Source organism: Corylus avellana, chromosome 2, assembly GCF_965113065.1.
Source record: "Corylus avellana chromosome 2, dhCorAvel1.hap1.2, whole genome shotgun sequence".
In the NCBI taxonomy this organism is placed as follows: domain Eukaryota; kingdom Viridiplantae; phylum Streptophyta; class Magnoliopsida; order Fagales; family Betulaceae; genus Corylus; species Corylus avellana.
The window spans coordinates 42,864,465-42,878,095 of NC_142491.1; the positions used below are offsets into that span (position 1 = coordinate 42,864,465).

Sequence of the window (13,631 nt, forward strand, 5' to 3'; positions counted from 1 at the left end):
AAATCACATGATCTCTTGATCATGTCATTTGTGATTTAAATTACCTTTATTCTCTTTATTTTCACATTAAACTCTGCTCTAATTCAAAAGCCTAAGCTAATGAATTTTTAGTCCACTTATGCATATTCATCATTTTAATTTTTTAATTTTTTCGACATGTAAGACATAAGCCTCACAAAGAGAACTCAAGATTTTTCAACTTTTTTTTTTTCCCCGACAATTTTCTCTTCTTAACGCAGGAGAGGCCCCGACAATTTTCTCTTCTTAACGCAGGAGAGGCCCCCTGATTTCTTGCCTGGGTTCTGCTTGATGATGCAATGACACCTCCTCAGTACTCATCAATGGACTTCACTTTATATGCTACCTCCAGAAATTACTTTCCGAACTAAATTTCTTTTATTTCTTTCTTATTCGTGTAATTAAAGCTATCTACATGATTTGCTTTGCCAAGAATACATCCGTACATACATATAATATATAGGTATATGCGAGTATATATATATATATATCAAAATGAGCTAAACTAAAATTGAAACTTTCCGATTTCTTTTTTTTTTCCCCGTAAAATTGACCAAAAACAACATTAGCTTTATCTTGTAGAATTGAACCCTATTAGGAGGAAAAGGAAGAAAAGAACCAAAATACCCTCAAAAGATGCGATTCCCCTAGTATCCTCCATTGGAGACAAAATATCCCCTTACCCTACCTATCCCAACCAACCTTGAAAACCTAAAAATAAAAATAAAAATAAAAAACAGAAAATTCCCCGCTTAAGGCAGGCAGGATTGGGGCACCTTCAACTTATTGCATTATGCAAAATGCAGACTTCCAACCAAAACCCAACCTCTTCTTTCAGACCCAACTTATCAGCTCTTTTTTTTTTTTTTTTTCAAAACAAAGGAAAACAAGAAACCATCTGCCACCAAAAATGGGAACTTCTTGGATCTCTTAGGCAAGCAAAAGTAACTCAAGCTTCCGATCCAGAGTCAGGTGAACTCAACTCAGAGGATGCTCCAGCCAAACCATTAACATTCGATTCAGAAAGCTTTGACAGCATTGGCTGCACACCTCGGCATACTTTTGAGGAGGGCCTCACTTTCATGTACTGCACACAAAACAAAAAAAAAACGAAAACATAAATAAGTGAAACTGCATTTGCAAACTAATAATAGCTTTTTAACTCTTCTCATTAAATCAGCTGGTGGCATTAACATGGTCACTAAACATTCAAACCCTAGCTTTATATATCCAAATGTACCTTAGTATTATAATAAAAACTAATCCCCCTCCCCTCCAAAAGAAACCAGAAGATGAAAATAGGAAAAAGAATTCCATATAATCATTTGATTGGACATCTTTAGTCAAGTTAGGACACATTCAGTTCCACCGACTGACCAATTCAATACAGAGAGTTCTTAACAAAGAAATCTAGGTGGCTTCTCTTGTAAACCTTTTGTGTACAAAGGAGTATCTCAAGCTTTTAATAATATCTCGATTAATTATAAAAAATAAAATAAAATAAATAAAAAATAAATAAAAGAAGAAAGAAATCTAGAATTATACTGATCCTGGTCCTAAGGTCATATCAGTAAAAGCACTACAAGGCAAAAGAGTTTGTTTACCTCTTGAACAAAAGCATTAATCTCCTCCTCTGTGAGGCCTTCGTCCTCACCAGAATTTTCCTCCCAGCCAAGGGAACGTAGGAAAGCTGCCTCTTCCTCATCCGGATGAACTGTTGCAGTGCAACTCATGTTGCTCTCTCCAACAACAGAAAACCTCAGAACCTCTTCACAAGTATCACCATTGCTAGTCATTTCATCACCATTTTCAGTAGCATGAGGACTTTCAGAAGCACCGAGTACTTCCCTAGTTACTTCATCAGATTTTTCCATGGTGGGAGATGAAACAACAGGGCCCGGACCTGGGAGAACTGTAGAAGTGTTCATTGAAGTTTTCTTCTTTAAGAGATTGAAGAAATCATTCCGACTCTGTACTTGAGACGAGGAAGGTCTCCTCTCCAAAGTTGGTCCTGATTTCAGATTCAATGCAGCTACCTTGCGCTCCACCGGGATATTCTTTAGGTTCTTGGGGCTCCTCAAAGGAGTAGATGTAGATGCAACAGATGGAGAAACAGCAAGCTGGCTATCTGGTGCTTTGCTGCTGGCGTTGCTTGTTGGACTAGCAACATCCTTTGGAGTAGGGGAAACACCATTTTCCCATGTTGGTTTGAGAACCAGAAACTTCCCATGGGATGTCTTTGAAGCATCAGACTTGGCATGTCCACCACGAAGAGATTGATTAGCATGTTGTAAAGAAGAGGGCTGGAGCTGCCCGCTCTTGGCACCCACATTCACCTCATTAGCTCTGACTGCTGTTTTGGGCTTTGATTTATCAGCAGAATTAAGGACCTGAAAAGGAAATTAGCAGATAACCTAATGAGAATCTTAACGTACATGTATGCGTGTTTTAGATAGATTAGATAACAACAGCTAACTCCGAACGTGAGCTGCAAACTAACCTATTCTATTCAATCTTAAACCATCAATCACATCTATCGCTGGCGTTCACAAATTAACAGAATCACTTCAAACGTGAATCATCTGAATTTTACAGCAAGTCACCCTTTAATTTTGTAACCATTGCAAGGCAACATCAGAAGATAATAATTGCACAAAAAATAAATAATTGGTTTATTGGGGAGTGGGGATGATTTGCTCATCAAGCACCATCCATCTACCATATATCAAGTGAAGAATGGACACTACTACTCGACATATAATAGGTAGAGTACCGCAGCATCTATTCTTTCAGATTAGGCACCACTATTCACCTTAAAAGACAATGGAACGTTAGACAGAGGGAGATATATATGGGTTGACAATGAGGAAGGTTTTCTTCATTTCCCGAGGGGGAAGGAGTCAAAAACCAAGGATATTTCTTATAACACAGAAAGGTAATACCACTTATAAAGCGCTAAATCAAAGTCAATGCAGTAAAGTATACCATAACATCCTACCTCCACTAGCACCTGCTAAATATTTCAACTAAAAACTGAATGGAAATATTTCTTCCTTTTTTTTATAGATAGAAAATACGTCTTTTGAATCCATGTAGGTTGAGCTGACAGACTTTATGAGAATAGCCCACAATCATACGACCTCATCACCCAAAAAAGATTCATCTAGGATAGTTTGCTACCACCACAACTCTAGGAATCCCAGAGGCATGAGAGAAACAGTATCAAAAGAAAGAAAAGAAAAGAAAAGAAAAAAAAAAAGAAAAAAAAGAAAAAAAAAAGGGTCAACACCAGCGATATTTCTTTTGGGTAATCCCATAACTAGGAGAGCCTAGAGATTTTAATTTTATTTTTTGATAGATTAACTAGGAGAGCCTAGAGAATGAACTGATTTTAAATTGATTTCAGTTTTTTATTTTATTTTTTAATGTAGTTGCTTCCACTATCATAGAGGTTTTAGCACAACAATTTCCAACAAGTAAAGCTTTTTAAGCTTTCTTAGTAACTACTTCCCAATATCTACTTCTCAATGAAGTCAAGAAGAAAAGGCTTTACGCCTTCGACAATAAAGAAAAGTATCAATAGCTTGTGTGCAGAGGATACTTTTACATCATAAAATAAAATATAAAAAATAAATAAATCAACAAATGGAGTGGATCAAATGTGAACAAATGATATGCTGATAACCTTGGAATCATGTCTCTGGCCAAAAGAGAAAACAAATTGGAAAACATATCAATAAGCATATTTTACACAAATACCCAACAACTCAAACAGGTAACGCATTTGGGATATTTGGTACACAGAAACATGACTGATAATAAATATCCTGCATAAAGTAGGTAACTTTATGCATTTAATTACCTATAAACCAAAAATTTAGAACAATAATAACAACAATAATCAGTGGATAAAGCATTTGGGAAGTGTCTCTAACATTTTCACTTCTTCTTACATAATAATAATAATAGATAAAACAGGGTTCTAAAAAGAGCCCTAGCTCATGGCTTTTTGGTCTTCCTCTTCTATCCTTCTTATGTCAAGTTGCATTCTATAATGAAGTCGCCACAATGTTCCCCATGCATAACTTACAATGACTGTCAAATTTAACAAATAAACTAAAAAAAATGAAATGAATATTATGAATTTCTTATGGTCCACTAGTCTTAGTTTTAAAGATAACACTGAAAAAGGTAAAGCATAATAATTGACAACCACATGAAAATTTTATACATGCAATTTGCTATTTGGCTTACCATATACATCATTTTTTGCTTCCAAATAAAAAAAGGAAAATGAGAATTATACATAACAGGAATATAACAAAAACACATAAATGGATGTAAGAGCATTAATCCAAACAAAATATCTTGCTGAACTTCAATTAATCAAAAAAAAAAAAACAGGACTTCAGAACTAGGACATACAGAGACACACTCGATCCCTTCCATATGCCTTTTTCCATCATATGAGTGCAAGAAGTTTGATTTCAACAAGGTGAAAGCAAAAATGCTTCATAGCTTTTATCAAAAATAAAAATAACAGCAACGACGACAAAAACAAGAAGAAACACTCAAATTAATTAAAACAAACTCCAGCAACTACTTAAATTATATTAACTAATAGAGCATTAGAGGATAATGATAAATTACCACTTGACCCAAAAGTCTAAGCTAATAGAAAATGGTGAATTCTAACAATGAGGAGGCCCTCTCCTTCAATGAGTAAGGCCCAACAAGTGGAGTTTTTAATTTTAAATGTCAAGTAAAGTGAAATCAGGGTTCAGACTCCAGACTATTGCTTTGATCCGCTAATAAATTATCACTTGTCCCAAAAGTCTAAGTTAATAAAAGTTGATGAATTTTAATCACTTAACCAATATTCTAACCTATAATATCAAAATATTAAACAATGTGTATCTTATCGGAATATGCCTTAACATCATTTTTTTTTAAGTAACAAACCAATCTCAATAAAAGCGTAAGGCGCCCCAAGTACACTGGAATATATGCCTTAACATCATGGTCACAAGAGACACACATCTGCAGTTTCAGAACATTAGAAGCTCCTACCAAGGCTATCACTGACTTTGGCATATTGTATACAATACTGAACCAAAAAACAGGAAAAAGGGACAGCAATCTAATAAGAAAACAACATTCAAATTTAAAGATGAACAAAGATTCTAACAATTGTATGATATATTAAGTCCACAGAATTTTGCTACAATGAAACCACTTCTACAAATATCAAAGGCAATCCTCTTACCGAAGCTTTAGGCATTGACGGTGTAACGGGTATTAATTGCCTTGATTGCTTAATAGCCAACTCCTCACGTCTCTGTGTCTTGACAGATAACTACAAATAGAAAAAAAATGTCTTATGAAATCAGCCAAAGGAATTAATTTGTCACTAAAGTGGCTTAGGCAACTTGTTCAATTACCTGGGGAGCAGTAGAAACTCGTGATGGTGACTGAGCCAATGCTTCAGCCATATTTAGACCAGCTGTTGCACTTGGAGCCCCAGACCCAGACGTTACAGCAACAGTCGGTTGAACAGATAAGGATCCTCTGCTACTGCTGCCAATAATGGAAGGCACCTCAGCCAGCGCCGATGTCCATCCCTCCCCACCTATCAAAGCTGTACTACTTACAGGTAAGCTCTGAACAGCCGTGCTCAAACCAGGAGACGAAACTCTTCCTATGTCAGGAACTCCTTGCCTTTCTTCAGTGCCAAGTGAGGGAAAATCTTTCTCGAACACTGCCTTATGAATACTACTACCAATACTACCCCCAGAAAGCACACCATTGCCATTGTGATTGCTATTGCTGCAGAGTTTAGATTCCACAGCAACTCTTCGGGGCAATGATTCACCCTGTTTCCTGGAAATCATTGATTGAGAACGCCACAACTTGTCCTTCTCAACCCTACTGGGAAAGATGCTTCCTAGAGGGTCAGAACAGTCACGATCCCAATGGTCCCCAAAGCTTGACCTCTCTTTTTCCTTCTCACGGTCCTTGTCACGGTGACTTCTATTAAAACTACTGTAGGGATGCTTTGCAGAACCATTACCATTACTAGAACTCCTCCGTGAATTTGATGAAGATGTCCGCTCCAGAAAAGCAGAACGTGGGCCATCAAAATCACTTGTGCTCTTAGAAGTCCTATTTCTTGTGTGATGAGCCAATGAAGGACCATCTACAGCAGTGACAGCACAGTTATTAAACATGCCTGAGACATCAAAGGATTTTTTTTCTTTTTAACAATAAAAAGGACCTAAGCACCAGTTTACTGCATGACTAAAACTAAACATAAATATACATACCAGCATACATATATTCATGCATCAGTAGAAATATACATATACATATGAAGTACATACATGTATGGATGGATGTGTATATATATTTCAAAAGCAAAATAATGGGATGTAGGACTTAACAAGTTGAGAGGTACCTGAGTGAGAAGCAGTTGTTGCAGAATGGTGGGCGGAACTGCCACCCCCAGTAACACTTCCAGTACTTCTCAACCATTCTGGAAATAATGTGGGTTCACTTCTTTCCATAAGGAGCACTGAACATCATCAGAAGTAACAAGGAAAACACTTCTGACCTTCACCAGCTCCACCCTTTCCCACAATTTTTCTACACAGAATTACAAAGTTGTAACACTAACCCAAAATTTCCTTTCCCTGAATAAGCAAGCTTACTTCACAATCACCACCAATTAAGCCAGTCAGGCTCTCCAAACACACCAATATCTCGATGACCTTGATGGATTCTTCAATCCCTTCACCACTAGGTGTGTCCTCTATGTGTCAATCAAAATAAGCAAATTCTCACAGAAGGGTGAACCCAGAGGACGAAAACCATTAGCCTCATATACAAAGTTAAGAAGTTCTATCCCTGGCCCTAGTTTTTTCCCACCCCAAACCACCAACTCCAATTCACAATCACCACCAGTTAAGGAAGTAACCGCCCCAACCACACCTCACCTATATCGTAGCCAGTCCTTTTATTAAAACCTATGCTTTGTAGCCTCTATTTCTCAATCAAAAGAAGCAAATGTTCACACAGGAGCGAACCCAGGGCACGAGAACAAAGGCAATAGCAAGACAATAGCACTGAAGAAAAAGCCTGTCTATGCCTCCATCTTTAATTAAAGATGGATTGGCAGACGACTGTAACACGCTCAGAAGACCCTCATCTCCGCGAAAAACATTGAAACGAATCACAAAAATAGAACTAACGTAACAATGGAAGAACAAGAAGAAGGCCAAGGATTCCCAAACAGGAGCTCACTCCCATCAAACAGAGATGAAACCCTAACCAAAAATAGGATTCCACAGTGAAGGCCGAGCAAATGTGTAAAAATTAGAAACCCTAGAACCTGTGTCTCATCACTTCCAAAACCTAGGGTTTGAATAGCACAAAATTATCCAGGCGAAATATAGGGAATTTCAGAGAGAACAAAAAAAAGCGCGAGGCACTCACGAAGAGAGCGAAAGATAGAGAGAGAAAACTAACCCTAGCCCCCCTCTGTGGCTTGATGATTATGCCAAAAACGTAACCGTTTCAATAACCGCCTCAGTCTATTCTCAACCAGAACAATGCGTTTCACAAAGACGACCCAAAAAGGAGTTTTCGGACTGTGGAAAAAAAAGAGGAAGCGGCAGCGAAAAGAGGCAAAGAGAAAATCGGAAACGAAATGGGGTCTCTGAGTCTGGGAACAGCGAAATAGGGTTTCGTTTTGCGCGATGTGGGAGAGAGAGCGAGAGCGAGAGCGAGAGAGAATGGGGGAGGGTGTAATTTTCTGTTAGTTTTTGGCTACTGCTGGGGAATGAAACGTATGAAGAACAGGCTCTTCTTCTAAAGGAGGAAAATTTTGTATTTATATTTTTCTTGGCCTCCTTTTTTATATATTTTGTGCTCTTTCTTTGGACCTCCCAAAAATCCCCCTATTGCACACCAAATTCCACTTGACTTTCTTCAAATAAGTTTTATATACGGTCTATCTTCTTTATGGTCTTGCTAGACCTAAGGAAAGCTCTAGGAGGGCCCTTGGGGGCCCACCCGCCACATGGATTACATACGTGTGTGCCTACGTGCAACACATCCGCCTTTCTCTTTTTGCCCTTTTTACTTGGAAAACAAGTTATTGATTGCTTATCTTATCTATAAGATCACAAACAAACCGTTTGTAAATAATTGACTAAAATGGATAGAAATTTTCTCTGAATGGCTTTTTTTTTTTTTTTTACTTAATTTATAAAATTGTCATGTCATTTTTATATTTTTAGTATATATAAAAAAGCACATGTTATTTTAATAGTTCTATTAAAAATTAAGTTTTTTTTACATACTAATTAAAGAATTACATGTTTCTCACCCGTTAAGAAATACATACAATTTTATAGATTTTTTAAATAAAATTAACTTAATTTAGAGAAAATTCATGTCCATAACCAAAAAAAAAAAATCATATAGGTTGGCTAAAACCCTATGGATGTGTTTTATTGTTGTTGTTGTTTTTTTTTTGAAATCGTGTTTTATTGTTGTTGCATCTACTTATTTCTCCCCTTCTTCTCATGAGGAATATAATTTGAAATAAAACTTTTGCAATAGTTATGCATTACCGACATAGTAATATATTTGTATATTTATCAGCCGAAAATGCTAAGTGTTTTTTTAGTGTTTTCTTAGTGTTCTTGTGATCCTAATTGTATCTTAATTTCTAAAAATTAAGTGAGATAAATAATAGTAACTTCTTCTTTTTTTGTCGCTTTTTTAGAAAATAATATCTATGGAGAGAACACTTGACATTTCATTTTCTTTATGTGTTTTTTTTTTTTTTTTTTAATGAACTTGTGACTTTTTTTTATATGTAGATATCCATATAAATTCAATACACTATGAAATTAGTTAATAGATAATTGGAAAGTGAATGAGTTATATTATTTCTTGTATAGATAGATATATATGATGAAGATTTTTATTTTTTTAGGGTAAAGTCCACATACCCCCCTCAAACTACCACCTAATTAACAATGTCCCCCCAAACTATCAAAACATTGTCAATGCCCCCAAGGCTAACAAAAAGATAAAAATGTTCATATAGATTTATCAATAAGACAAAAATACCCCTATAAATTAGAAATAAATAAATAAAAATTTTAATTTATTTTAAAAAATATATATTTTTTAATTTTTTTAAAACAAAAAATTTTATTTAAAAAAACGATTTTGTTTTAAAAAAAATTAAACAATTTTTTTTTAAAACGCGGAAATTTTAATTAGAAAAACTATAAAATAAAAACGAAAATTTTCAGTTTTTATAAAAATTAAAGAAAAAAAAAATCTTTTTTTTTTTCTTATAAAAAATGAATTTTTTCTTTTTAAATTTGGCCCCCCTTGGATATATATATGCGTGTGTGATTTTAAAAATTGCGTTTTTAAAAATTATGTTTTTAAAATCGCAACTTTTTAAAATTGTAAAAGAGTTTGATAAAACATTTTAATTTTTTGTTTTTTTGTTTTTGTTTTTTTTTGTTTGTTTTTTTTTTTTTCTTTCAAATATTTGTAATGCGAAATCATGATTTTTGTTTAAATTTGAACATTTTCAAATAAGCACTACCTGACTTGCTTATAGAAATTGTTTTTTTTTTTTTTTTTTCTTCCTATTTTAGATCAAATGCTTTTTTAAATCGCAATGCCAAACAACTTACATTTTGCGATATATTTTAAAAACACAGATTATTCTTACAAAATCGCAATCTCAAACGCATCCTAAGAATAGTTTCGTCATTGAGGGAACATTGCCAATATTTTGGTAGTTTGGAGATGACATTGTCACAATTAAAAGTTTGCGATGAATATTATCAATTTGGTGATAGTTTGAGGGGTGTGTGGACTCTACTCTTTTTTTTTTTTTTTTTTTTTATCTCTATCTGAACTCTCTTTTTTATTGTTGCATTCTAAAAATATTCCTTATATAGGTGGATTTGCTATTAAATCTTGGCCCCTAGCCTTATTGTAACAGAAATTATTTCACGAGCCCAAACATGTCAAAGGCAAGGGCAAAGCCCAAATATGTCATTAAAAAATTAGGAATGCCTATAAGCAACAGCCGCCGCATGGGAGCAATTCAGAAACGGCTACAACGCGCCAACCGGCGACTAGTAGGCAGCAACGCGGGAAGATCAATTTCTTGAGCCTCCGTGATTGTTTTTAATCTAAATTCCTCTTAATTTCTGTTTGTGAAATAATTTTAAAAATAAAAATTCTATTATTTTTATTCGTGAATTCTATCGATTTGATCACTATTTGCTTGTGATTTTGTCCAAATATATAAATTAATCCCAAAAAACTTTAAACAAGAATGTCAAATATTCTGCGCAACGTGTGTGGGAAAGTAAAGAAGTAGAGGTTTTTATTACCTACTTTCTTGTTTTTCTTAAAGAACACACGAACAATAGGAAAGTGCTTCAACGTGTGTGGGAAAGTAAAGAAGTAGAGGTTCCAACGAGTTTTCATTTTTCTTACCTACTTTCTTGTTTTTCTTAAAGAACACACGAGCAATAGAAAAGTGCTTGGAAAATGGTCTGTCATTATCTTATCTTATGTACTTTGATTATGCTGATTAACGTTTAAAAAAATATGCAAATATCTTGTTGGTGTTTAATCATCTATCAAATTTTGGAAACTTCAAGGATTGGAATTTTATGAAATTTTTTGTTCAAATTTCATAAAATTTCGAGCAATAAATGAGAGAGAGTCGGGAATCTTGGGCAAGTGAACCCTGCATCTCAAGCTGCTTGAGTCACCCGATCCCTAACTACCTCCCCCCCATCTCCCCAATCCCCTCTTTTTTATACACGTGAAATTTATTCTTGTACCCACTAGGAAATATTCAGTTATTTATGAAATATGGTAATTACTTGTGTGGATGTCAAATAATCAAGCATTTTTTACAAGAAAAATAATCATAAGGTTATAAGCCTGCCACCTAACCAGCATCAAGAGTCTCATCCTTAGTGAAATTGTCCGAAATACCAAATAAACACTTACTATATATAGTAACATTTGAAAAAAAAAAATAGACTATATATTAGAAAATATAAGGTAACTATGATTTAGCCTTTTGAATAATATTTGTTTTAACAGAAAATTTTTTATTCCAAGAACATAAGAAAATTTGTTTTAATCTTTGAATTACTCATTTGAATAAATAAAAGTTGATTTCAAATGCCCGAGACGATGAATCCACATGTAGTAAGAGCATTCATAGTGAGTTACACATTTTAAATTTTTAATAAAATATCTAAATTTGGTTATCTACTAAACCAAATGAATTTGCATTTCATCTATAGTGATTACACAAATATAGGAAAGTGCTATAGATGAATGCACAAATTTTTCATATTTTTCTCTATCCCTTTATTTATATATATCCAAAAAAAAAAAAAAAATCATCAAAGAACAAGTATATATTTGAAAAATAAGATAGAAGCAATATTATTTAAATGATATAGAAAAAAGAATATATATAGTATTTAGAAAATTTAATAGTTAAAACAGAAAAAAATAACTTTTAATTAACTAACTTAGATAGAAAATATTCACTGATAAATAAATAAATAAGAATATAGACTCATAAATATAGTGTGAATGCATGAACCCAAACTTCTTCGGGCGTGTGTTTCGACCCATACAAACTTCTGACCTTCTCGACCTATCTAGATAAACTGACTTTTATTATATCTTAGGTATAATTAGCTGTGGACCGTTTGATTGGGCCACCTGAAGTGGGCCGAAGCTTTGCCCAGTTTTTCTTTTTATAAAAAAAAAAAAGCATTGCACAGTTTACTTGCCGTGCGGAAATGGGTTGAAATCCAGCTGGATTCCAGCTTTGCTGGGTTACAGTATGACAAAACCAAGTAACCAACAAAAGAGAGACAATCAAAAAGTTACAATCAACTCCTCTGTCGCATGCTCAGAAAAAAAAAAAAAAAACTCCTCTATCGCATCTTCGCATTCACACTGCCACCAAATTCTGCGAGGGTTGGAAAATCTAGGCAAGCATTCGGGTCAGTACGATCCAGTTGGAAAACCTAGGCAAGAATTTGGCTCAGTTCGATCCAGTTGGAAAATCTAGGCAAGCATTCGGGTCAGTTCGATCCAGTTGGAAAATCTAGGCAAGAATTTGGCTCAGTTCGATCCAGTTGGAAAATCTAGGCAAGCATTCGGGTCAGTGGGCAAGCATTTGGCTCAGTTCGATCCAATAAACCCACACACACACACACACGTGTGTGTATATATATCCTATGAGAAATGCTAAAGACTTAACTATTTTGTTCAACTTAGAATCTACTTTTGCCTTATTTTTTAATTTTAAAAAATAAAAAATAAAAAATGAAAAAAGTTTTCGAAGCAATAATTTGTATTTTAGTTATTATTTTTTTAGTTTTTTTTTTTTAAATAAAAATTGTATTTTGCTTCCGAATTTTTTTCCTTATTTTGAATTTAAAAAATAACAAAATAAAAAAATAAAAAAAATGTATGAAGCAATAATTTTTATTTTGGTCATTCTTATATTTGCTTTTTTTAAAAAAATAAAAATTGTATTTTTATTCATAAATGTGAAAAAAATTGTGTAAAAAATTAGCATTATTCTTGTTATAAATAATGTAATCATCGATGAACATTGTCACATCAACTTAATGAGATGATAATATGACGAGTTTGTAATATATAGCATTTATTTGTTATATGACCAGTAGTGCTATTTATTAGACTATTATATTATTTTCAGTCAATTTGATAAAGTAACGGTAAAAACTAACCATTCAATTAGTAATCATAAATTAAAAAGAACAGTTTTTTTATTATCACCACATCATATAATAAGGAATGTAATGGTGCAGTAAATATCATTTTTCTTACATTACATAATGGACTATAATTGATCATTGACCTGACACTCTTAGCATGCTATACTATAATTGATAATTGACTTGACAATCCCATTATGCTATAGAATAATTTGTTCTTTGGTTTTGGTACATCAACAGACTGGCTTTCTCAAACTTTCAGTTTTAGGATATTCACAAGTCAAATAACTGAAAAAAAACGACAATTCATTATGATTGACATAAATATTTTATCTAGAAAGCTGAAAAAAGACAGCGTGCGTTTATAATTTTGAAAAGTTTTTTTTTTTTTTTTTGTTGTTGTTGAGTTCACACTTGAAAAGTTTTTTTGGGATTTTTAATTGTTTGTTAATAATTTTGATAAAAAAAAGTACTTTTAGTTTTAAAAGTAGAAAATTGCTTTCAAAACTGTTACAAAATTAGGCATAATTTTTTTAAGTGAATTTTCTCTAAACCAATTTATTAAATTAACATGTAATAAAAGTACACGTGACTCTCACAAATATTAGTACATATATTAAAAATACATATGTCTTTTAGTATTGTAGATTTGGACAAGATTTTTAATTACTTCGAAATGAATAATGTTAAGGATCATATTTTTATTTTCTTCTTATATTCGTAAAGTTAATGTGACTTTCAAGTATGATTCATTTAAAATTTAATAGTAATTTTAAAAATTACATC

General features: G+C 33.4%; 1 protein-coding gene across 1 annotated transcript; it reads right to left on the reverse strand.

Annotated features, from left to right (window-relative positions):
- Positions 1 to 524: 524 nt before the first annotated feature.
- On the reverse strand, positions 525 to 7,901 carry LOC132186868 (C-jun-amino-terminal kinase-interacting protein). Its single transcript, XM_059600977.2, has 5 exons — positions 6,473 to 7,901; positions 5,460 to 6,214; positions 5,285 to 5,374; positions 1,623 to 2,408; positions 525 to 1,105 (listed from the first exon to the last, which is right to left on the reverse strand). Exons 1-5 carry the CDS (start codon positions 6,579 to 6,581, stop codon positions 968 to 970), a joined length of 1,878 nt encoding a protein of 625 aa, XP_059456960.1. The 5' UTR covers positions 6,582 to 7,901; the 3' UTR covers positions 525 to 967.
- Between the last annotated feature and the right edge of the window lie 5,730 nt (positions 7,902 to 13,631).